At 37.0% G+C, this 24,105-nt stretch overlaps 1 protein-coding gene across 13 annotated transcripts in view; it reads left to right on the forward strand.

The window, feature by feature from the left end:
* The window catches only part of MIER1 (MIER1 transcriptional regulator), a 60,863-nt gene extending 44,626 nt beyond the window's left edge, over window positions 1-16,237 (forward strand). For all 13 annotated transcript variants that reach the window (XM_043575205.1, XM_043575206.1, XM_043575207.1 and 10 more), the window contains 6 exons: window positions 348-499; window positions 1,663-1,744; window positions 3,079-3,173; window positions 6,342-6,469; window positions 10,750-10,889; window positions 13,278-16,237. In XM_043575205.1, the coding sequence (XP_043431140.1) occupies window positions 348-499; window positions 1,663-1,744; window positions 3,079-3,173; window positions 6,342-6,469; window positions 10,750-10,889; window positions 13,278-13,606 (926 nt within the window). In that variant the 3' untranslated portion in view covers window positions 13,607-16,237. The remainder of the gene's footprint in view (window positions 1-347; window positions 500-1,662; window positions 1,745-3,078; window positions 3,174-6,341; window positions 6,470-10,749; window positions 10,890-13,277) is intronic.
* Window positions 16,238-24,105: the final 7,868 nt, after the last annotated feature.

Here is a 24,105-nt window from a genome sequence, read left to right on the forward strand (position 1 = left end):
TTTCACAGATGATGCAGAGAGAAGAGAAGTAACTTGCCCAAGGTCATATAGGTAGTAAATGGTGCTGATGCTATTCAAACCAAGAGAGCTTGGACTTGAGTAAACTCAAGCTAAGTCATCTTAGCTTGGCTCTGAAACAGTTATAAAATTGTTTAAATCACTTAGGCCATAAAATATGATCCAAGAACAAGAATGAAGTTAGGCAAGTCCTAGGACCATGCTGTACCTCTCAATTCTCAACATGTTGGCTTATAAGTGTGAATTATTTGTTTAATGTTAGTATTTTAACACAAACTCTTAACAAGATTTGGCATTTTATTTTTAACTTCTATGTTTTACTAATTTAGTATATGAAAATGATGATCAGCTCCTGTGGGACCCTGAGTACTTACCAGAAGATAAAGTGATTGTATTTCTTAAGGATGCATCTAGAAGAACAGGTGATGAGAAAGGTGTAGAAGCAATTCCTGAAGGATCTCACATAAAAGACAATGAACAGGTACATGAGTAAGAAGTAACTTACATTATGGGATAAATGAGTCACAGGGATGAAAGGTACAGTATAGGGAATATAGTCAATAATACTATATGGGGACACTTGTGAGCATAGCACAATGTGTACAGTTGTCCAATCACTGTGTTGTACACCTGAAACTAATGTAACATCGTGTGTTCTTCAGTTTAAAAGGAGAAATAACTTACAACTTTCCCCAAGTAAATTAACCATTTACATCTATAGATGCAAATGCTGTCACACTCACTCTTAAGATATCCACCAAAATTCCTATAATGTCATCAATAGGGAATCGGCGATAGCTAAGGTTACTTCATTAGTGTAATTTCAGCTAAAATACAAATGATACCATTTTGCCTGTATATACTTTTTTTCAAAATTTTGGAGTTCCTTTGGATATTCCTAAGAGCTTGTGGATATCATCAACTTAGGAATACTATCTGGGATAATGTTTTAGGGATATGGTAGACAAGTTGCCTACGAATGAACCTAATGACAGCAATTTTTTTTTTTTTTTACCTTTTTTAAATGAATGCTTTTCTTTTCTCATTTATTTTAAATTAGAATAGGAGCTGCAAAAAGCCAAAAAGAAAGGATTTGTGATTTTTATAAAATAGTTTATTTTCATTTTTAAATTTCTGAGTGATTATGGCTGCCAAGTTAGAGTATTTGCTTACCATTTTCAGTGTATTCAAAAGCGTTAATTAATCAGGATGGAATTTGTTTTTTTTTTTTCTTTTTTAATGTTTGTTTATTTTTGAGAGAGAAAGAGCGTGAGTGGGGTGGGAGGGAGGGAGAGAGAGAGAGAGAGAGAGAGAGAGAGAAACGGAGAAACGCAAAGTCTGAAGCAGGCTCCAGACTCTGAGCTGTCAGCACAGAGCCCAGCATGGGGCTAGAACCCACAAACTGTGAGATCGTGACCTGAGCCAAAGTCGGATGCTCAACTGACTGAGTCACCCAGGTGCCCAGAATTTGTTTTTCTTCAGTGTTTTCTTTAGAATTCTGTGTTGTATTCACTGGAATTAGTTGTCCTCCAGAAATGATGAACACACACACTGGATTCAGGAAAAGCTTTTACTTTCGTAAGAAATTGTAACCGTGAATTATTCATACTCTGGGTCACATATTGAAGCCTTTTATTTTTCTAGGCATTATATGAATTGGTTAAATGCAATTTTGACACAGAAGAAGCCCTGAGAAGATTAAGATTTAATGTAAAAGCGGCTAGAGGTAAATAATACATTTTTATTTGTTTTCATGACTTAGCAGAAATTTAGAACTTAAGATCTTCAGTCTACATAGGTATATCCTAGGTTTAGTAATACTGATCTTTCTGAATTCAGTATTTGCTGAATAACAAATAACTTGTAACATATCACGTAACTTTTGTCTAACACAAGCATTATGGGAAATGGGATTAAGTCTGGTTCTTTATGGGAAAATAAGGCCATTAAAAAACACATAATGTCTTTTAATTTCAGGGCATTGTTAAAAATACTTTTTATGTATTGATTTTGAGAGAGAGAGAGAGCATGCATGCATGCATGCATGCACGCACGCGGGAGGGGCAGAGAGAGAAGGAAGGAGAACATTCCAAGCAGGCTCTGCAGAGCACAGAGCACAACACAGGGCTCAGTTACACAGACCTTGAGATCATGACCTTAGCTGAAGTCAAGAGTTGGATGCTTAACCAGCTGAGCCACCCAGGTGCCCTTGAAGCATTTTTAATAAATATTTTCTTTTTTGATCTTGTTTAATAGCCCTGTGAGCTATGGAATGTGACAGTTACTTTAATTTCAAACTGTTGAGACTAAGGTCTCTGAATTGAAGTACCTTTGCTGAGGCAAACATAATTTATAAATAATGAAGCCATAATTAAAATCAGTCCAGGTTTTGGGTTTTTTTTTTTTTTTTATTCTAACCGGCTCCCACTCTGCTTCACTAAGAACACTATATATTATCACATAACAAATGGAAGATATTCATTCATTCAACAAAAATTGGAAGGCAAGTTCTGAGGACATCATGAAGTCCCTGCTCTCATGGCGCTTTGAGCCTAGGTGGGAAGCTGAAAAACAGTTATGCGTTCTTCCAAGAATTAGAGGGTTCAATTCAAATTTATTGCAGTAGGACTTGACCTAATTTGGGGAATGGTGAAGCTTGTTAGGGAAAGCTTCTAGAACAAAGTGGTATTTTTGCTGGGATGTAAGCAAATTAGGTGAGAAGGATGAGGCAGGAAATAAGTATAGACAAAGGGAAACAGCACCACAAAGTCTAAAGTTAGAAAGAACATAGTGAATTTAAGGAATTGAAAGGTAGTAGTATAGTTACATCATCAAGGAGAAAGTGGCCCAAGTTGAAATTGGAGAATTAGGGACCAGATCATCCAAAATTTTATTAAATACAGAGTCTTTGTCACTTTATCTTCTGCAGTCATCGGTAATAGAGCTCAGGAGTAAAATACTTCCTTATTGTTACTAGAAACTTACATTTTTATTTGTAACTGTTCATGTGCATTATTTGGGGGAATATTGCTTTAACAGTTTTCCTACTCTTTTTGTCAGAGGAATTATCTGTTTGGACAGAAGAAGAGTGTAGAAATTTTGAACAAGGGCTAAAGGCCTATGGAAAAGATTTTCATTTGATTCAGGCTAATAAAGTAAGTAATGATATATATGTTCTCTCTTTTATAAAAAGCTAGTTAACCCAGGTCATCTTATATCAATTATTTTCTAATGTTAAACATTCTTTGACGAATGTTTTACTCTGTTAGTTTTTGGGAATTATAAACATGCCTAGACTTTCACTAAGTGACTGTTGTCAGTGCATGATGTTAGATGACTTTAAGAATTGGACTGATTTAGGGGCGCCTGGGTGGCGCAGTCGGTTAAGCGTCCGACCTCAGCCAGGTCACATTCTCGCGGTCCGTGAGTTCGAGCCCCGCGTCGGGCTCTGGGCTGATGGCTCAGAGCCTGGAGCCTGTTTCCGATTCTGTGTCTCCCTCTCTCTCTGCCCCTCCCCCGTTCATGCTCTGTCTCTGTCCCAAAAATAAATAAACGTTGAAAAAAAAAATTTAAAAAAAAAAAAAAAGAATTGGACTGATTTACAAATATGTTAATCAACTTTTGTGTAGGATGTGTATATATAATGGAATTGTTTAAAACTATTTTCCATAAACTTGGGACAGATTGTTTTAAAGGAGGGTCTTTAAATTTTTAAACTTTAAAACATTTGTAACATGACATTATTTACAATTAAAATATTTTTTACATTTGTTTAAGTCCCAAGTGTCTAAAATCAGATACTTAATATTTAATTTGGTTTTAATTAAGATTTAATTTTCTAGAAGAGTATCTCAATAAATCAGCTTTATTATACATTATAATTTTATAATTGGACAATTGTATGTAACATGATCCATTTATCATTCCATATTGATAATATCAATAATACAGTGTCCGTGTATACCCAAAAGAACTGCATAATTACTTGTATTGTTTCTGTGGGAAATTAGCATGCACAAAATTAAAATCTCAATAGTTTAAGTGGAGGAAATTAAGGAATTTCTAGGTTTATACCTAGAAATTTTTTAGCACATTTTTTAGCAAATAGAAATGACAAGGACCTTTGCATTACATGTTTCCTTAAAGATATCATCTAAGTTTTGTGTGATGGCTTGTCTAGGATGGTGTTGAAAGTATCTGGGCTTACATGGGCTTAATTTAAGTCTGAGTTCTAAAAAGTCTGTCCCCACGTTCTTCTTATACCTCTTAATGTGATTGGGTAGTATCTACTTAATTTGTTTCACTACATATTTAATAGTATATGTTATGTTCTGTAAATAGTTGCTTATAAATCCTGTGAGTTTATTTTTCTTAATTTTGTTGTGCATTAACTAGTTTACTCTTGATTAACTTGTTGCATTTTGGTATTTGGCCTCAGACATAAAACTAATAAGAGATACTTTGAGTTGTAGCATTGGTGTCAAAAAGGTATCATATTCCTTAATGTTGTTTCCAGATGAACTGATTACCTCCAGCACAGGGCATATTCTATGAAAGGCATGTATTATGCTAATGAGTAGATATGTATGTTTATGATTGTAAAAAAAAAATAGATTGTTTCGTGGTTGAAAGGGACATTTTGGATATGAGTTTTCCAGCATTCCTGCCTATATTCAGATCAAACCATGCTGGATTACCTATGGGAGGGGACCCCTGGAATGGTAAGCTGGAATAATAACTAGCAGCAGCAACCCTCCAGAAATCCCTTTTTTAAGAAATAACCTATTAGGTGACTGGAAACTACTAGTCAAAAAAGCCTTTAATGTCATATGGAAAATAAGACCTTTATTTCTTTGTAAGTATTTGGGATGGTGATATTTCTGTGTTCCAGAGGTCAGCTGACCTATCTATACCTAATATACTCTAGTGAACAAAAAAAGAGGACAGTAATTCTTTAAGGAGAAGAATGGTCCAGTGAAAACATTAAGACTTTGTTTTTATTCCTGAAATTGAAGTTTGGATCTTAAACATAAGTTCTTTGTAGGCTTACTTTATTGAAGATTTTTCATAATATTGTTAACTTTGCATGCCCCAAAATACCTTTTCAATTTTTGCTCTCAGTAAAGTACAGTCGACTTGGCTGGTGTCTGTATAGAATTAAGATTCTAAAGGAGGCAAAAAAAAAAAAAAAAAAGCTTGAGAAGATGATAAAAACAAAAACAAAAACCTTGATAGCTTTCAGTCTTAGAGCAGCATGGGCCAAACTTGTAAAGTGCAAGCATAGGGGAAGAAAGAAAAATATGTCAGGTAGTGAAATGAGGATGTCATCAAATTGACTTTAGGTGCAGTCAGTCCCACAGGATACTTACTTCAAGATTAGACATTTATGGGTTCAAGCTATGTGGTCTTGCATTCCAGCACTTATGCAGATACCTTTTTTCTTTATTTTAAACTCTCAGTACTTTATTACATACATCAACCCTACCAGCTTTGCAAGCTAAGTATTGCAAAGGGGGATGTTGTCCACATCATTTGCCAGTCTCATTGGTGTTGAACATTTATGTAAGGAGAGCCATTCAGTCGCATAGGTAGATATAGCACCAGTTACTGGAGTAACGTAGTAAACAAAGAATTAGCATTGGCATTATTATACCTTTCAACTCATTATGGAATATTCTCAGCCTTTCTAGAAAGTAAAATAACTGAGTCTGGATCACCAGTAAGACCTCTAAGAGAATCTTTTAAATGGGAATTTAAAAGTAGACTCCCTAGGTATTCTGTGAGTAAAAGTATACTGTTCATAACATTAATTTTAATTAAATGCCACTTTCAGATATTTTCAGTAGAGGAGTATTTATTTGTATAGTAAATTAAGATGCATTTATGTATTTATTTATTTAAATGTTTATTTTTGAGCAAGAGAGAATGAGGTGCAAAGTGCAAAGCAAGGGAGGAGCAAAGAGAGAGACACAGAATCCGAAGCAGGCCTCAGGCTCTGAGCTGTTAGCACAGAGCCTGAAGCGGGGTTTGAACTCACCAAAGTCGGACACTTAACCGACTGAGCCACCCAGGTGCCCCAGATTAAGATGGTTTTAAAAAGCATAATGCTAAATATCTGAAGATTTGTTGCCAGTGTATTATTTCTCTCCATGGGGATTCATAAAGAATAGTTTTAACAACGCTGCTGCAGTGTTGTATTTTATACGTACAGTATTATATATTACTTAAGGTACAGCTAAATTTTTCACACTTCAGATATTTTTCATGAAATAATTCCTTTAAGGAGGAGATGATTCTTAAAAACAAGTGTTTGTTTCTTATAGGTTCGAACAAGGTCAGTTGGTGAATGTGTAGCATTCTATTATATGTGGAAAAAATCTGAACGTTATGATTTCTTTGCTCAGCAAACGCGATTTGGAAAAAAGAAATATAATCTTCATCCTGGTGTAACGTGAGTTTACTTTTTTCTGTCGAGTCATATATTTTTGCTTTTGGATTTTTCTTGAGAAAATTGTGATTTGTAGAATCTTCCTTTTTCACTAGGATAGGAGTTTACATTAGTTTAAAGTAACAGATATATCTGTTAACAGATATATCTTCATAGGCCATTTAGACTTCAGTGTCTTATGAAACATAAACTACAATTCATAATATTTGAGACAATAAATACATCAAAGCAAATGTTAGAGTATGTTTTCAGGAGAGAAAACGGATCAGAATAGCTGTTAAAGCATGTTTTAGTTAACTTCTGTTCCATTCAGTATAAGCACATAGTTTTTATCTAATACTGTGAGCACAGTGAGAACAGAAAAGAGACTCTTCAAAAACTGTGGAGCTGAATGCCTCATAGAAGCTCATTAAAGAATGGAAATTAGTATTTTTCCTTGTCTAATCTATTTTTTGATCCCAGAAACCAAAATAAGGTTTGGGTATAGATGATATAAAAGGGAAAAGACAGAGAAAATAAATCAGGTCAAATTTCATTTTTTAAATGATTTCATTTTGAAATTTCATTTTCATTTTTGTTACAAAGTGTTTTAAAGAGGAAAGAACATGCGCATGATGACTTCCCTTTTCCCCAATTTCCTGAAACCTTTCCTCTAACAGAAATAGTATATAATAGTCATCCAACTTTAGCTTACTCCCAGTGATACAGGGAGTATGGGTTGTTATTGAATGTAGTCTTTATGCAAAGTGCGTCCGTCATATGTCTGTATCAGTCGCTGTGCACCAAAATCTGAGCCTTATTTAGTCTAGCTTTGGAAAAAACTGTCCTGCTGCCTCTAGGAATTTAAGTACATAGAGTATTGAATGAACCCTTCATCTCACGTGAGTTGTTCTAAAATGCTGATGAATTGGTCAGGTGGATTTAACTTCACCATTCTATCCTTCGTTATTTCCTGCTGTTCACAAAATACAAATAATCCTCAGTTGTGATTTTATTTGGTCAGTGTGCACCAGTAAAGTTCTTAGGGCTGGCCAAATAACTGCCTTTGAAAGATGTGCTTATATGCATATTTGATTGTGCTTTATTCAAACTCTAGGCTGGACTGCTTCTGGTCATGTTCATTTACAGGTGTTTCTGCTGGTCACTTCCCTGGAGGATCACACACTCTAAAAATCCAAAGCAAAATTATCTAAAAGGGAATAATGGGTATGGTTGCCCCTGGACATCATGGGACATTGGACTCTGCCTCATCCCCCATTATTCAAAGCTCACGATGCCTAGAATGGAATTCCATAAAGAGTATTCCAAATTTAATTGCTTAATGTTATAAATTTATAGTTAATTTTTTTTCTTGATGATTTATTGGTAGTATTGAGGTATAATGACATAGAATGAGATATAGCTATGTAGGCTTCAGAGTATATCTTAAAGTAGTCACAATTTTCAAGCTATTCTGTAGGGAAAAGCCATAGTAACATCTTTCATTTTTTTCACCCATTTCAGAAATATTGTTCACACACGAACTACAGGCAATCTGTCGTCATCAGCAGTAAGAACATAAGAATTGCCTTGCTGGGTCAGACCCATGGTTCATCCCGTTTTCTCTTTCAGAAAGCATCACCAAGGGAAGTGTTGTGGGCTGGCTTAGTTGGTCCTGTGTGCTGTCAAGCTCAACAGGTTAGGTAGGGATGTGCCGCCAAACATTGTAGTTTCTTATTAACAATCTGGCCATAGCTTCTGGAAACTTTTTGAAGATACTCCTGTCTACAACCTTGATTCCTCTTAGGGTTAAGTATCTGTAGGTGGAGTAGCCACAGTTAAAAGTAGTCCCATACCACATCTTGTCTCATGCTTGAAGATTTTACAGTGCCCCCTGGTGTAATGGTATGAAGTGAACAAACGTGGTTTTCCCTGTAGGCGAAAATACTATGGTTTTGTAGGCTTTAGTTACGTCCCTTCTGTGTGTTCCATAGTTTTTGGTTTTGTTTTTTCTTTAACTGAACAAACTGTAATTTTTTACTCCTACTTACCCCTTTTAGCTATGTTACATCTTCTATGAGAAGCTGTGACCAGACCGTACCTTATTTCCCAAAGGGCAGAAATTGTGGTTTTCTGTAAACATGGAGATTCTTTTCTAGTTTGCTTCCAGGACCTTCTTCTGTTAGTAGTTGCACTTTGAGTGCACAAAACATTATTAGAAATGTGAGTTTTTTCATCTTTTTAGTCAAAATCCATAGAGCACGTTATCCTGAAAGTCATTTGTTCATTTTTCTGTGACATTTTTACCTTCCAATTTGTTCACCAAAATGAAGTGCATTTACCACTTTCATGCCTTATAAACCACCTCTGCAAGGTTCTACTGCAGATTCTCTCTACTCACTACCTGGAAGATTTGGTAGCCATATGCAAATTAGAGATTTTATTGCAACAGGCTTGCAAATATTTTTTTTTTTAAGTAAAAACTTAACCCAGCATAACTCTGATTATCTGAATGCTACTCCAGCCTCCTGGATGGCCCACCTGACTTCTTCCTTAAGCACTATGGATGCCATTAATCTTTAAGAAATAATAGTAATTCTTCTATAATACCATTGTGGTATCCAGTCAACTCTGGCTTCCTTTGCTTGGCTTTTAACATCCTCCATTATCCATTTCCACCATACCAAATTTATTTCCAACAAGTCCTCATCATGTATCATCTGTTCTTATTTAGTCATAGCTTCTGTAATCCCTTTGGCATTCATACTCATTTCTGTTTCTGTGTACTTCCAGTTCGTTACATAATTGTTCTGGAATTATGATGAATGGCATTAAGCTAAAGGGGACTTAAAGACCATCAAATTTATTTCCCTCCATTTATAGAGGAGGAAAATAAGGCCTAGAATGTTAAGTTGATTAGCTTATGGTTACATACATTTCTTTGATATGTGTTGGAAACTTCACATCCCTATATTTATTATATCCCCATAACCTAGGGGACAGTCTGATCATGTAGTTTGATGTTATAACTACAGTTAATAGTCTTTGGTGGACTGTTAACACAGACTTTCAGTAAAAGCCTAAGCCTTTTCCACTGTTGCCTTCTCACCCACATACTTTCTTGCTCAGAAATTCTAAAGATTTGTCTTAATATTCCTATTATAATTATTGTGAGGAATTTTTTAAATAATGACTTTTAAGTTTTTTGGGGGCTTCTACTCTGTGCTATGCACAACTTAGGCCAGGTGGTACAGTGATGACAAAAAGACTAAAATTCCTGCCTTTAGGGAATTAGTTAAGTGCAGGTATCAGCACACTTTCTCTGTAAAGAGCTACAGAGTAAATACTTTAGGCTTTGCAGGCCTTAAATTCTCTGGCAACTACCCAGCTCTGCTCTTGTACAAAAGCAATCTTAGATACTATGTAAATGAGTGGGTGTGGCTGTGTTCCATCAAATATTATTCACAAAACCTGTGGCCTGCCCATGGGCCACAGTTTGCAGACCTTTATTCTGGTGACTTAATAGCACTTCATAGTTTACAAAACACTTTCCTACACATACCTTTTGCAACAGCCCTGTGTGGTAGACACATACATGATTTTATATAGGTAAAGACACTAAACTTTCAGAGATGAGTGTTTAGCTCAGATCTTGTAACCCCAACCCAAAGTCACTTAGTACAGACAGCTCTTCTCCCATCCCATGTAGTTCAGGAACGACCTAGGGAAGAAGTGAGCACACCTCTCATGATATGTTGGTAGACAAAGGCAGCACATAAGCCGAGGAATTTAGGGAGCTTTTTGTAGCTCAGATTTAGCAGGAAGATAATATACGAAATATCCAGGAAAGTTCAGGGAAATGATTCATTGGTAGGCCCTAATTTGGCTTTGAGGTATTGCTGTAGCCATCACAGAGTCTTGAGGAGCTTTAAAATTGCAATCTGTGTTTGTTCAGAAATTATTTTGTACTCCCTCTGATTGGCATCATCCCTGTCTCTTCACTTACAGATCCTCTGATTTTAGTTGGGCCACTCTGAGCACTTGCCTGTAGTTTTAAAACTTCCTATAGGTCTCTAAAATTTGCTAGTTTAAAAGCCTTTATGCATTTTCCCAACAAACATAACCAGAGGAGCTTTCCATTTAAATGTTCAGATCCTGGTGGGATAGATGAGGCAATGGAATGAATGTAAGTGAAAATTAGGACATATTTGCTAATAAAGCCTTCTAAATTTAACCTCAGTTTTAGTTTTCAGCTTTTTTAAATATAAGAAGGTGATTGTTTCATTATTTCACTTTATTTTAAGGGATTACATGGATCGTCTTCTAGATGAAAGTGAAAGTGCTGCTTCTAGTCGAGCACCATCCCCTCCCCCAACTGCCTCAAACAGTAGTAACAGCCAGTCTGAGAAAGAAGACGGCACTATAAGCAATAGTAATCAGAATGGTAAGCAACCAAAGAAACTCTTCTGTTTGTTCCTAATGAAGGGCACTTGTCTTTAGTAGCATGGGCAGTTCAGTTTTGGTTTGGATTAAACTTCCAAAGCAGAAGTTAAAAATAATAATTGTCAGCACCCATGGCACATACATAATATGAACATACATACATAAGCTTAATAAGAATATACTATCAATAGTGACCATTTCTTCTAAGAAATTTATTCTTGAGTAGCATGTATTTTCTTAGTCGGGATGCTTGGATAGAAACACTCTTGTTAACTCTTAGACCACAACTCCAGCACCATTTCACATCAGAAGTACATAGATATTTATGAAATACTTTGAGAGCCGTAACACTTTATCAGAAAAGTGCTTAAAGCATTTGGTGAAAAGTAGTAGATAACAAGGGCTTGAATAGTTTTTTCTTTGCTAGTGTAATATCCTTGAAGGATGAGAAAAGATAAAGCAGGTGTCAGGCTCTGCATTAATACTCTACAGAAACGTAGAGTACTCTACAGAAACCTAGATAAATATTGGATATTTATATTATTTTTTTATATTTATATTTATATTATCCTATATTTATCTCTGTGAGAAAGAAGTAAATGGCATTCCATTTTGTTTAAGGTTCAGGTAACGTTCTTGTTTAAAATGTACAATGGACCAAAGATCACTGTGTTAGTAAGACCTAGTCAGAAAATTATTTTGACTTCTACTTTAATTAAAATGGTCTTCCTAAGTAAGACAAGCCTTCCACTCCTCTTAAGGAGGAAACGGGTGAATTAGAGACAAGCTCTGCACACCTGTATTCTGATGTAACAGTCTTAGGGGAGGGCCAGGGAGAGTTGACCTCACGACAGAAACTAGAAGAGGAACACTGTGAGAGACTGTCCCTTATTCTGACCTTTGGTCTCACACTGGCACCGCTGGAGCAAATATATTTTGTTCATTTAATGACCCCTCTCTGTTCCCTCACTGCTTCCCCCTAAGAACAAGTCATACAAACAGAAAAGAGGGCCCAGCAGTCATTTCCTGGTCTAAAAAGGTTCGATGACGTCTAATGCTATCCTGAGGTAGAGTAAAAAGCTAAAACTCTGATCTTAGGACTGGGGGATAGAAGCTCAGGGATGCAAATAGTTGATACTACTTTGGTCTTTCCCTGTTTGCTCATAACACCAAATAAATTTTCCTTTTTTTTCCCCCCTTTTTTAACCATTTGATGAAAACATGCAGTTTGACCTAAGAAGGTGTATATAAATTAAGTTATTCAGTAGCCCAGAAGCCATTTACCTAGGTACGCACAATCAAGATTCCTAGGTTTTCAAGGAAAGGATGGATTTCGCCAATTCAGTTTTCTTTCTTTTGTAAGGGGCTTAGTGTCTTGAAATCTCATTTTTTACCTACTCACAGTGGTCACTTAGCTCTTTGTGCTTTATTGTAACAGAATGGTTCCTTCTGCATCATGGTGCATAACATCCCCGTATGCATGTATGGGTTGAGTGCACTTTTGAGCTGGGGAAATAGAATATTTTCTTGGACCAAATATAATATTTGAAGCTCATCCTTTATACTGAATATTTTTCAGATAATTAAAAGTTAATTCTCTCCTGTGGCGCATTCTGTATTTTACATTAAATGTCTGTCTCCACAATGTCTACTCCATTTTGCAGTCAACTGTAACATGCCCTTTTCACTGTTAATTTTATCAGAATAATTATTCTTCTCTTACCTACTATGGAGACATTTGTGTTTGCTTTCATCATTTTCAAATGTATGTTTGGACAGTGCCAGCATTACTTTTTTAACATAGTGGCAGATTATTTAAATATATTTAGATAAACATGTAATCTTTACCTTTAAAACACAGTACCCATGGGTTTATTTACATTAAGAATGAAAAAGTCTTGTCATTTTATACGGCAGTAGAAAACTCGAGCTTCTAAGGAATGTAAAATTTTTTTTACATAGTATTAGAAAGTTATAACCATTTTGCTAAGTCTAATAATTTGTGCATATCTTTGCTTTAATTTATCTTATTAGACTGCTGGACCCATTGCTTATTTGTGGTCACATTATACCAACATGCTTCTAATATATGCCAGATTCTATTTCTTCTTTATGTTTATAACTTAATCTTCACAACAACCCTGTAAGGTAAATCTCTTACTACCCTCATTGTACATGTGATGAAACTGAGGTACGCAGAACGTAAATAACTTTTGCCAAAGGTTACGCAGTTACTAAGTAAATAGAGCCAGCATTCAGACTGTACATATACATAGATTTGGTATCTCTCATCCTTGATGAAAAGCTATTCCATAATAGCTGTTTCTGAATAGTTTACAAATTTAGCTTTTTAATACTAGCGGTTTCACTTATGTTTCTTCCAACGTAGGGGTGTCATCTAATGGACCAGGTGAAATGTTGAACAAAGAAGAAATAAAAGCTGAAGGGTTACATGTGAATGGACCAACAGGTGGAAATAAGAAACCACTTCATGCAGACGTGGATACTAATGGTTATGAAACAGATAACCTTACCACTGACCCAAAACTTGCCCATATGACTGCAAGAAATGAAAATGATTTTGATGAAAAAAGTGAGAGACCTGCCAAAAGGCGAAGGGTAAACAGCAGTGGAAAAGAAAGTCCAGGTTCTTCTGAATTTTTCCAGGAAGCAGTGTCACATGGAAAATTTGAAGAACTTGAAAACACCGATGACTAAATTTTAGACTTATTTTACTTTCTTTGGAGTAAAATCTGGTGTGACTAAAATTTTCAGGGTTGATGGGTTACCTTAAAAAGTTGATTTCCTTGAAGCAGTTGGTTAAATTTGAAATGAGTCCTGATTTTAGTAAGATTTCATAATTCTGCCCTTTGTAGACTTTTTACTTTAAAAGTGTAAAGACCCTGTTAAGGCTATAACAAATAGTTTAGTAAATTTGAATGAACTATGGAAATATCTGTACCTTCTCATTTGATGTGTTAATCTTAAAAGCTCACTACCGGTACTTTTTGCTTAGTTTGATGGCAGAGAAGAAAAAACCAAGTTCTGATTTCTGTTGAACACCAGTTTTTCTGAGTTTCTTGAAATGTCTTCTTTTTTTAAGACATTTTCTCTCCATACAAATTGAGTGTCATTATTAAGGAAACCCTTATGAATCCTGAAAGTTATGCTAGCATGATTTTTTATATATAGAAGTTTAAAAATAAACCAAGTCAGGTTTGTATATGTAAAATTGTTGACATCAATGATGTCTTTCCATATTCTTATCTGGGCTTAAGAAATACATTCTGTATTTTTCCAGATTCTTTGTAGCCTTTGAAAGATTTTTACAGTACATATGTCTTGACTGAGCTGTCCTTTCTTAATACAAAAGCTTGTATAATTTTCTTAACTTGTACAGTTGGTAAACTTTTATGAGAGGAATTGATATTCTGAGTCTGTCAGCTTTCATTTTATTTTGCTAAGGTTTTTCTAATGAATTTTTAAGTGTTTGTGTAGTAACTAAGTCATGTTTCTTATACAGGTGGTAAAAGCATTCATAAAGGATTGTGAAAATTTGTTTTTTCAAATTTCTACTTAAGGACAAATAGTTTGAGAATTCTGAAATTAAGCATGATACCTAGATCGCATAGTTTGTTTTGCGTTTGCTATAATTTTCAAAATTATTTTTGAAGCAAGACAAAAGTTTAATGTTAGCTTAAGTGCTTAAATGTATCATGCTGACCAGAATCCTGTTCGATTATTTTTATATGCATTATAAAATTTCCCATTTTTGCATTAACTAAACAGGGGAAAAGGTCAAGCAATATTTAGATATTGGCACACACAAGGAGTTGGCAGATAACAATATTGATTTTATGTGGAAAAAGTGATGAAGTTGAGTGTATTTCCAAAATGAAAATAAGATGAATAACCATTGCTCTGTGTGATTACAAATAGGCTCATCTATTTGCATAGCCTTTCAAGAGTGCCATTTTATTTTTAGTGCAAAATTCTTGTTAAAATGTAGTTTTATACAGCTGATAGACCAACCTATATCCAAACTTTTATAAAAGATTATTAACTATTCTTGTTTTTTTCACACAGGCATACCCCAAATGCTTCTACCAATTCATTTTCAGCCATCAGTTCAAGAGCCAATGCCTTTTTAAAATAAATCTTCTGTGGTCTTGTTTTTTAATGGCTCAACTGTTTAATACAATTGAGTAAAGGTTTGCACTGAGAAATTATGGTTTAGGCCTTACCCCCATGAAGTATTACTATTAACATATGTTCAGAACTGCTTCCTTCCACCAATGTGAACAACTCTTTTCCCCAAACAGTGTTAAAAAGCCACTTGACAACACTTGACTTCATATAATGTATGTTCACTGTTACTACATACATATCCAAGTAAATCAGAGTTTTGGGTGGAACTGTTGAGAAGCCTGAACTTTTCGTTTTTGTTTTGTTTTACCCTACAACATTTAATTTATCCAGAATGGCAGCTTTAGCAGATGGTCACAATCCATTTTCTAAATCAGTTTTTATTACACAAATCCAAAGTATCCTAGCTCCTAGCTCTTTGTCAAAGATGGTCTATAGACGTGTTTCAAATGAATAGTGACGCTGTACTTTTTAAGTTGTTGCAATATTAGAGACGCTGTTTTCACCTTTTTTTAAAGATGCATTTTGTTTGCAGGTTTGTGAAGTTCTTGGAAACTAATTACAGGAACATTTTTATTAAATTCTCAGGCATGTTTGCAAATATGGCACATGTATACATGTTAGGAAATTTTACTTTTCTTAATCTTACCTTTTTAAAGTATACCTAATAAAAAGACATTCCACTACTATAATACATAATGCTCAGCCTTTCATGAAGAAATATGAATTGTATTTTGTGTTTATACAGGTATTTCACAGTACTTTGTTCTTCATAATGCAGCCACTATAACTTGATAAGTCATTGCACTACTTTAAAATTTTTAGTAATATCATGAATTTAATTTGCTTTAAGATTTAGTACATTTCATAACTCTTGAACTCTTAAACTGCATTGGGAAAAGAAGACTTTGTTAATAGTTTTCCCCCACCCCATACCCACCCTCAGCAAAGCACTATCATTTTCATTTGAAATGGTATTCTGTTTTATGATGTGTTTTCAAATGGAGTTCAGAATCTGCAACTCAGTTCAACATAAATCTGTTGAGCTTTAAAATGTATTTGAATATTTAAATAGGCATTTAAAATTATGAATTAGATGTTTTTAAATTTATGCATAGTAATTTTGCACTGTAAAATAATTCCCTTTTCCCATTCCCTGTCTGCCATTCTGAATATGCTTATTAAAATATTTTTTTAAACATACTTGTCTACATAATGCCGTGTGAATGATTTTCATTAGATTGATTCACTAGGTTTTAATTACAGATTTTAAGTGTATATAATACATACTGTTTACAATGCAAAATATGTACAATCTCTGGCCGTCCTTCTCCTAGATCTCTCACATGAACTAGTGTTTGAGTGGCTTCTGGTCCCTTTGACCTCATCTTAGATGATGTATTTTTGTCTTTTTTTTCCTCCAAGGGGATCTTTTGGTTTGCAGACCTTTATTCACCCACCTTCCTCTAAACTATGTAATTAGAAATTTACCCCATCTTTTGTAGTGCAGTTCGTATCACATAATATTTTTCAAAAAACTTCTGTCACAATATTTACTTTTTTCTAAATGGAAAATTGAGTGGGCATTTTTAAATTTTTTTTTTTTTTCAACGTTTTATTTATTTTTGGGACAGAGAGAGAGACAGAGCATGAACGGGGGAGGGGCAGAGAGAGAGGGAGACACAGAATTCAGAAGCAGGCTCCAGGCTCCGAGCCATCAGCCCAGAGCCCGACGCGGGGCTCGAACTCACGGACCGCGAGATCGTGACCTGGCTGAAGTCGGACGCTTAACCGACTGCGCCACCCAGGCGCCCCTAGAGTGGGCATTTTTAATAAGTGAGGGTCGGTGAGTTTCCATAGGCAAGGTGTATGCTGATGACTCTAGAGGTGCGTAACTGGCTCTGTATCACTACTAAATGCCAAAACAGAAATAAAAAGTCTCCCACACGTAATCCATATTCATGAAAATTGCCAGTGTGGAAAGTCATATGGGGAAGAATAGGAATTTTCCAAATTGTAAACATTTTGTTCTTTTTAAAAATAACTTTTTCTGTATTCTATGATTCCACTATTTAAAATTTTTAATCATAAAATCAACTCTTCAATAATCAAGTTTAATCCTTTGCAAAGTCTTACAAGTCATGGGCTGATGGATTAGCCTCATTTTCTAATAATAGCAGTTTTTCATAACCTCATTACGTACTCTTAGGTACTGAGCTGACATCTTTTGACATCTGTAAGTACATGAGTTTTTCCTTTTCTGACCATGATTTTTTTTTTATTTTCACTTGTGTTTATACTAGCTCCTATGACTTATTTAGGATGTATGATATATTCAAAATGTCATTTTGCTTGCTCGAAGACCTCTGAACACCATCTTAAAGGCAACCTAGTCTGTGAAGGACATTGAGGAAACTGCCATGGAGCTGAACTCCCAGTTCTCCTTTGTGCCAACTGATAGGAAGGCTTCTTCACATTTAAATGTCAACAGTGACAAGTTTGCTTTTATCGTCTTCTCCGGCAAATATCTGGGCCTATACTTGTACCAGCTACAAGGCTTGGCTTGTGGGTTCAGATAACGTGTGGCATGTTTTCTTTTTCAAAGAGAAGGCATTCATTAGTAGTGGTAGAAGTGTATGCTGAGCACAGAGCATGCAAAAGGAAGAAACAGGCATGATCTCAGGGAAACAGTTTACCAGACTCTGTGCCAGAGAATTCTAGCTAAGATTGTCCTTGAGCTTAATGTTTCTGTTAGAAATTAAGCAACAGTAAATCTACATACAGTTCCGCTAAGAAAGACCACTTATTTTTAACTGTAACGTAACAGCTGTGGATTATTCAGGACTTCCCCGTTTTGTCACTGTCCACTGAGTACGACTACTACAAGAGTAGGGAGTCTCCAGACCTCCTAAAGTTTGGGAAAAGTGAGGGAGGCCTAATGCACATTTGACTTGGTTATAAAACAAATACACTTTCTAATATTCTCGTTAACACGAATGGTTGACTGTAGAGTTGGCTAAATCTGTCTTTCTGCACACCAGCTAGAACTTGCTTGTAGAGTTCAGGTAGTTGTAAAATACATGGTTTTACTCTTTTCTCTCTGAAAGACGATGGACTTTGGATTAAGGACTATACACTTAAAACTTTGTATAAAGAGAACAAGAGGAGATAGGGACCCTGAAATGATTTCTCTCAGAACTGTAAGAGATCAAGCAGCGAGAGTGGCATCAGACTAACCTGAGCCACTGTAAATTGCTGACCAGAAAGAAAATCCAGATTTAGTGAAAGAGCTTGCTCCAAAATGGGGCTTTTCAATACTTTTTCCTCCCTTGTCAGCTAGCTATGCTTCAGCTGAGTGAACATGAGAGACCTGGCTGTGAGCTAAGAGTAGTACCAGTCATTCTGAGTATGAATACACCAGTAGTCCCCTTTGAACATAGTTTGTGGTTGATGGAAATTTATTCGGAGGACGTGGTTCTGAGCTTCCAAATAGCCTGAATTATGAGCTTCATGAACTGCTTTGCCTCGTGGCCTCTCTACTACGTCACTGTCTGTATTTGCCCTCCGGTGTTTAGTAGGCAGGCATCTGCATTTAAAACTAGCATAAACACCTCAACTGCCCAACTATAAAATACAGGTCAAACTTACTGTGCCAGTATCACAGAGCTCTTGGGATTTAAAAATCACACATTAAAAAAATACACACATAAGGAAATCAATCCTCTCTAGAGAGCACTAGATGAAGATCCAGCAGTAGTACAGGTGTACGGTCCCTTTTCCAAAATTCTTGTGACCAGAATTTTTCAGATATTAGAGAGGTGCTATGTTTTAAAGAATATCCACAACCAGGTCTCGAACCTACGGTTAAACACTTATTGGCCACCGTAAAATGTATTCATATTCGCACACATTTCAGGTCTGATATTGCTGCCAAATGAGTTTGGCAACAAACTCAAGAAAAAACTTGGATTTCAGAATCGGAAACCTGTAGTAGCCTTCAAATTTTGCTAGCACTCATTTGGCAGTCGATCCCAATTTACTTCGCTACATAACTGGCAAAGAGGCGCGTGAACAGGAAGCCAAACATACACGAACAGTGTATTCTGGTATCCACAGCAGCTTCACCAGAGCCCTTCTAAAGAGCCAGCAAGTACCCTATAGATGAAGCAGCTGGTGAGAAGAGTCCACCAAAGTCCAGACATGACCCCTCTGGAGCCTTCCCTGCAGTCCTCAGTTTATGGAAGGGGAAAACCTAAGGCCCCAAATGGAAAAATGTCCGACAACCTCAGACTGAGCTGCTTAGACAAGGGCAGATTCCTTTGTCCTTTTGCTTCATGGTACTTAATAGTTTAAGTGTCTATGTATTTATGGCTAGAGCAATGGGCTCAACCCTTGACCAGTCAGTCCCTACGGCCCAGAAAGTGAGTTATTAGCCACCCTTTAGCCAACCCATCATTGTGGCTAGGCAAATGGCTCTCAAGGCAACAGCACTTTTTAGGTTAATTTGGCTTGAGCAGCTGGGGAAGAGGCATTCCTCAAAAGGAGCACGTGTTGGTCAAAGAAAAAGGTTCATTTGGCATCTAAAGCCTATTGCAAGTATTATCAGATGCCATTAACGATTACTGTTATATGCACTGTGCTAAACAGTCATTATAAACTGATTCTCACAGCATTACAAATTTTTACAAATGGGGAAACTGAGCTGTCTTGGGAAGCGGACTTAGTATTTTCCAATGATCTGCATTTATTCAACTATGTTCCTAAGTTAGATCTTTGTGTTTAGAGAAGATGAGTGTTGCAGGGCAGAAAGCGGATATTATCTACAAACAACCTGTTCTACCCTTTTTTTTCCCTCAAGTCTAAGTTCTGGAAAGGAGAAATTCCCTCAAGCTGGGAAAAAAAGCTGGTCAGTAGGCTCTGAGAATAGTTGGAATGCGAGTTCATTCTTTACGAGACCTCAGAGGAGGCTGCATGTGTAGGTCACGCTGGACTTCAGGCACTGAGACTTACACCGTGCCAAAGTTTGGAATCTGCAATGCCACCTGCCTTCAAAGAATACCTCAGAGACAGTTACCAAGGAGTTTAGCGGTGACCATGAAGGGCTGAAGACAAGAAGATCCTTCTTCTATTTTCAAGGCACCATATAATTCCTTTGAATCCGGTTTAACCTTAGAGAAGGACTGGCATTGAATTTCCTGCTAGGTGGTAAAATGGGGACTCCTCTGATTTGATTTAAAAGAAGTAATTTGACACTTCCTCCACACTCAAACGTTACACTGTACTGCTTGTTCCAGCCGGCTCTGCAGACAGAGCAAAAGGTAGGCCTTACAAGAAAGGCAAATTTACATTCTGTAAAGCAAATACTTTTTCACAATTACCATTGGTCAATAATGGAACCTTTTTCTGCCTCTTTTTCCTCACCTCTAAAATAAGAACAGTAAAACTTACTTTAAAGGACTGCTTATGGGACTAAAATGTATCAATATGTAAGGTGCTAAGAAAAAATGCCTACCCAGCATGTAGCAAATGCTAAGTAAATTTATTTTTACTGTTGCGTAGCAAGTATTCCAAAGTTTGCTAGACTTAAAAAACTACCTTTTTGGAAAACATTTGGAAACCTTAAATACCTTAAAAATGTTCATCTTTGATCTCCTGAAGTTCAGATGGTCTCCTTGAATAGAATAGACTTAGGCAAAAGAAATTCACTATAGCCTTACTTATAAAAATTAGAAACAGATTTCATTATCACCTGTTAATTGTACCTCCTAAAATAACTCAAATACTGTTTCTATTCTGTGCTTTCACAGCTACACTACAGCACCCCATCATGTCTCACCAGGACACAACAATCTTCTACAGCTGATGTATTTATCTGTACAGTCCTGCCTTTCTCTGACACCCCCCACCCCCCCGAACAGTAATCTGCACAGCATCCTTGGTGATCCTGTTACAGTGCAAATCTGGTTTATAGCAGGTCCTCGATTTAGGCACACCAGTAGCCAGTGGGCCAAATCTGCCTGGCAACCTTTTGTTTTGTTCTAATTTGCACAGCTTTAAGCAAGTAGGTACCACAAGCTCAACCACTAACGATGTATTGACTGCATTCATTTAGATTCACACTCTGAATCTGCCTGGCCCCTCTCTTATCAACTCCTGACCTACAATCCCAATACTACAGCTGCCATGAGCTTTCTAAAAGGAAGATGAGGCCATGTTTCTGCCTTGCTATGCTTTAAAAATGTAGCCATTAGTCAGGTACTCTTGTCTAGAGGTATTCATTTGGGAATGTGTACCCACAGTGTGCCCAGCGCTATTCTTTCTAGGTGCCAGGGACACTGCAGTGAGCAAAACAGACCAACATCTGTGCCTTCATAAAGCTTACACCTCATCAAAAGAGACACATGCTGCCAAGAGAAAGCACAGGAGGGAAATACGGACAATGGTGGAGTGCAATCTCAGAGAGGCTGGTCAGGGAAGGCCCACAGAGAGGAGGGCATTTGCTGGAAAGACATTAAACAGGGATGCATTTCAGACAGAAGCAGATACACTGGCTCTGGAGTGCTCGAGGGCTGTCCCCTCCAACATTTCCTCAGTTCAATACTAGGTGTCCTTCAGGAATCAGCTCAAATACCATTTCTCCAAGGAAAGTTTTCCTACCATTCTTAGGATGATATTCCTCCCCCACATTCTTACAATTACCTCAGTTTCATGATTCCGTCATTTGTAGATACTGTCCTCAAAAATATTCATTGAAAAAAATTACCTGAAGGATAAGCACACATGATGAGGCAACTCTTGATGAAATCCTCCTTCTGCATTCTCCTAATAGAGGGATGTTATCTGGAATTCTTTGGGAAGAAAAGGTTTAGGAATTAAAGTCCAGATTTAAATTTATCAGCTGAGGGAAGCTGGACAAACCCCTGAGCTTTGCCTAAGCCACTATTCGTGCAACAGTACTGTAATATGAAAAGACATGATAAAGGCCTGACTCCATGAAGGAACACAGTAGGCCCTCAGTAAATAATTGTTTCTCGGGCGCCTGGGTGGCGCAGTCGGTTAAGCGTCCGACTTCAGCCAGGTCACGATCTCGCGGTCCGTGAGTTCGAGCCCCGCGTCGGGCTCTGGGCTGATGGCTCAGAGCCTGGAGCCTGTTTCCGATTCTGTGACTCCCTCTCTCTCTGCCCCTCCCCCGTTCATGCTCTGTCTCTCTCTGTCCCAAAAATAAATAAACGTTGAAAAAAATAAAATAAAAAAAATAATTGTTTCTCATGCACACTGCTTGCCATCATTTATTCCCCCAGTGGCAGCTGCTGCCACAAGAGGGCCCCATCAGCACAACTGGAAAGGCCTGTCTGCTTTGGCTTCTCAGATTTAAACAGCTACCGGCTCATGCCTAAGCTTCAAATCCATGGTGTATGAATTCTGGAAGAAGAATGGCATTTGACAGGAATATAGTGATGATGAGCTTGGTACCACCAAGTCTATCACAAGCAGACAAAGCGAGACAAGAACCTAACGTGGTGAAGAGCAAAAGTCTCCTGAGTCCAGCTGACCGGGGTCTGAATGTGGGTTTCACAACCACACGGAACGATTTACTTCACTCGGCTTCATCTGTTAAATATGGTTGTGTCAGGCCTCTGCTGGGGGCCTGGGTGCCAGCCCCAGTGAGCTCGGTCTAGCTTGATGGAGGGATGAACGGTTGATGCGATGAGAGCTGTAGGGAAGTCCTGGGAGTAACCAGTAACTGCTCACCTGCTATGGATACATGAAGGCACCAGCCCTGTGCTTTGCTCCTGTCAGCAGTGCCTCTTCTGTGGTGGTCTCCGATAATGACAGCCCTGTGCAGGGAAGCCACATTGAGACAAGAAACCAGCAAGGGGCTGAATGAAAGAGCATATAACTCACAAATTTGTCAAATTCTAAGAGGATTTTTAAAACCTGCCTTAAGGGCAGTCTCTTCAACAAATGGTGTCAATAAAACTAAATACTAACATGCAAAAGAATGGAATTAAACCCTGACTTTCTACCACATACAAAAACTAAAAATGGATATAAGACTTAAATGCACGATGTAATTTTACAAAACTCCTTGAAGAAAAAAACATAGGGGAAAAGCTTCATGACAATGGACAAAGCACAGTCAACAGAAGTAAAAATAGATGAACTGCACTACATCAAAATTTAAAACTGCATCAAAGGATACAACAAGAATGAAAGGCAACCTACGGAGAAGAAAATATTTGCAAATAATATATTTTATAAAGGGTTGAAATTAGAATATACAAAGAATGACAAATCAACAAAAAGTCCAATTAAAAAAATGGACTTGAGTAGACATTTCTCCAAAAAAAATTGCATATAAATGGCCAACACGCATATGAAAAGATACTCAACACCACTAATCATTAGGAAAATACAAATCAAAACCACAATATGATCACCTCACAAACACTAGGCTGGCTACTTTCAGTAAAACAAAGTAAACATTACCAAGGATGTGAAGAAATTGGGACCCTTGTGCACACTGGTTGGAATGTAAAATGTGCAACCACAACAGAAAACAGTATGGGAGTTCCTCAAAAAAATAACAACAACAATAGAATTACTGTATGACCCAGTAATTTCAAAAGAAAACATATTTGCACACATCACTGTAGATTCTGTGTTACCCCAAAATCTTTTTTTAATTTTTTTTAACGTTTATTTTTGGGACAGAGAGAGACAGAGCATGAACAAGGGAGGGGCAGAGAGAGAGGGAGACACAGAATCTGAAGCAGGCTCCAGGCTCTGAGCTGTCAGCACAAAGCCTGATGCGGGGCTCGAACTCATGGACCGTGAGATCATGACCTGAGCCAAAGTCGGACGCTTAACCGACCAAGCCACCCAGGCGCCCCCCTTTTTTTTTAATTAATTTTTTTTAACGTTTATTTATTTTTGAGACAGAGAGAGACAGAGCATGAACAGGGGAGGGGCAGAGAGAGAGGGAGACACAGAATCTGAATGAAAATCTTATGTTAAAACCCTAATCCCCAACGTGATGATATTTGGAGATGGGGCTTTCAGGAAGTAAT

Source organism: Prionailurus bengalensis, chromosome C1 (genome assembly GCF_016509475.1).
Source record: "Prionailurus bengalensis isolate Pbe53 chromosome C1, Fcat_Pben_1.1_paternal_pri, whole genome shotgun sequence".
Classification (NCBI taxonomy): domain Eukaryota; kingdom Metazoa; phylum Chordata; class Mammalia; order Carnivora; family Felidae; genus Prionailurus; species Prionailurus bengalensis.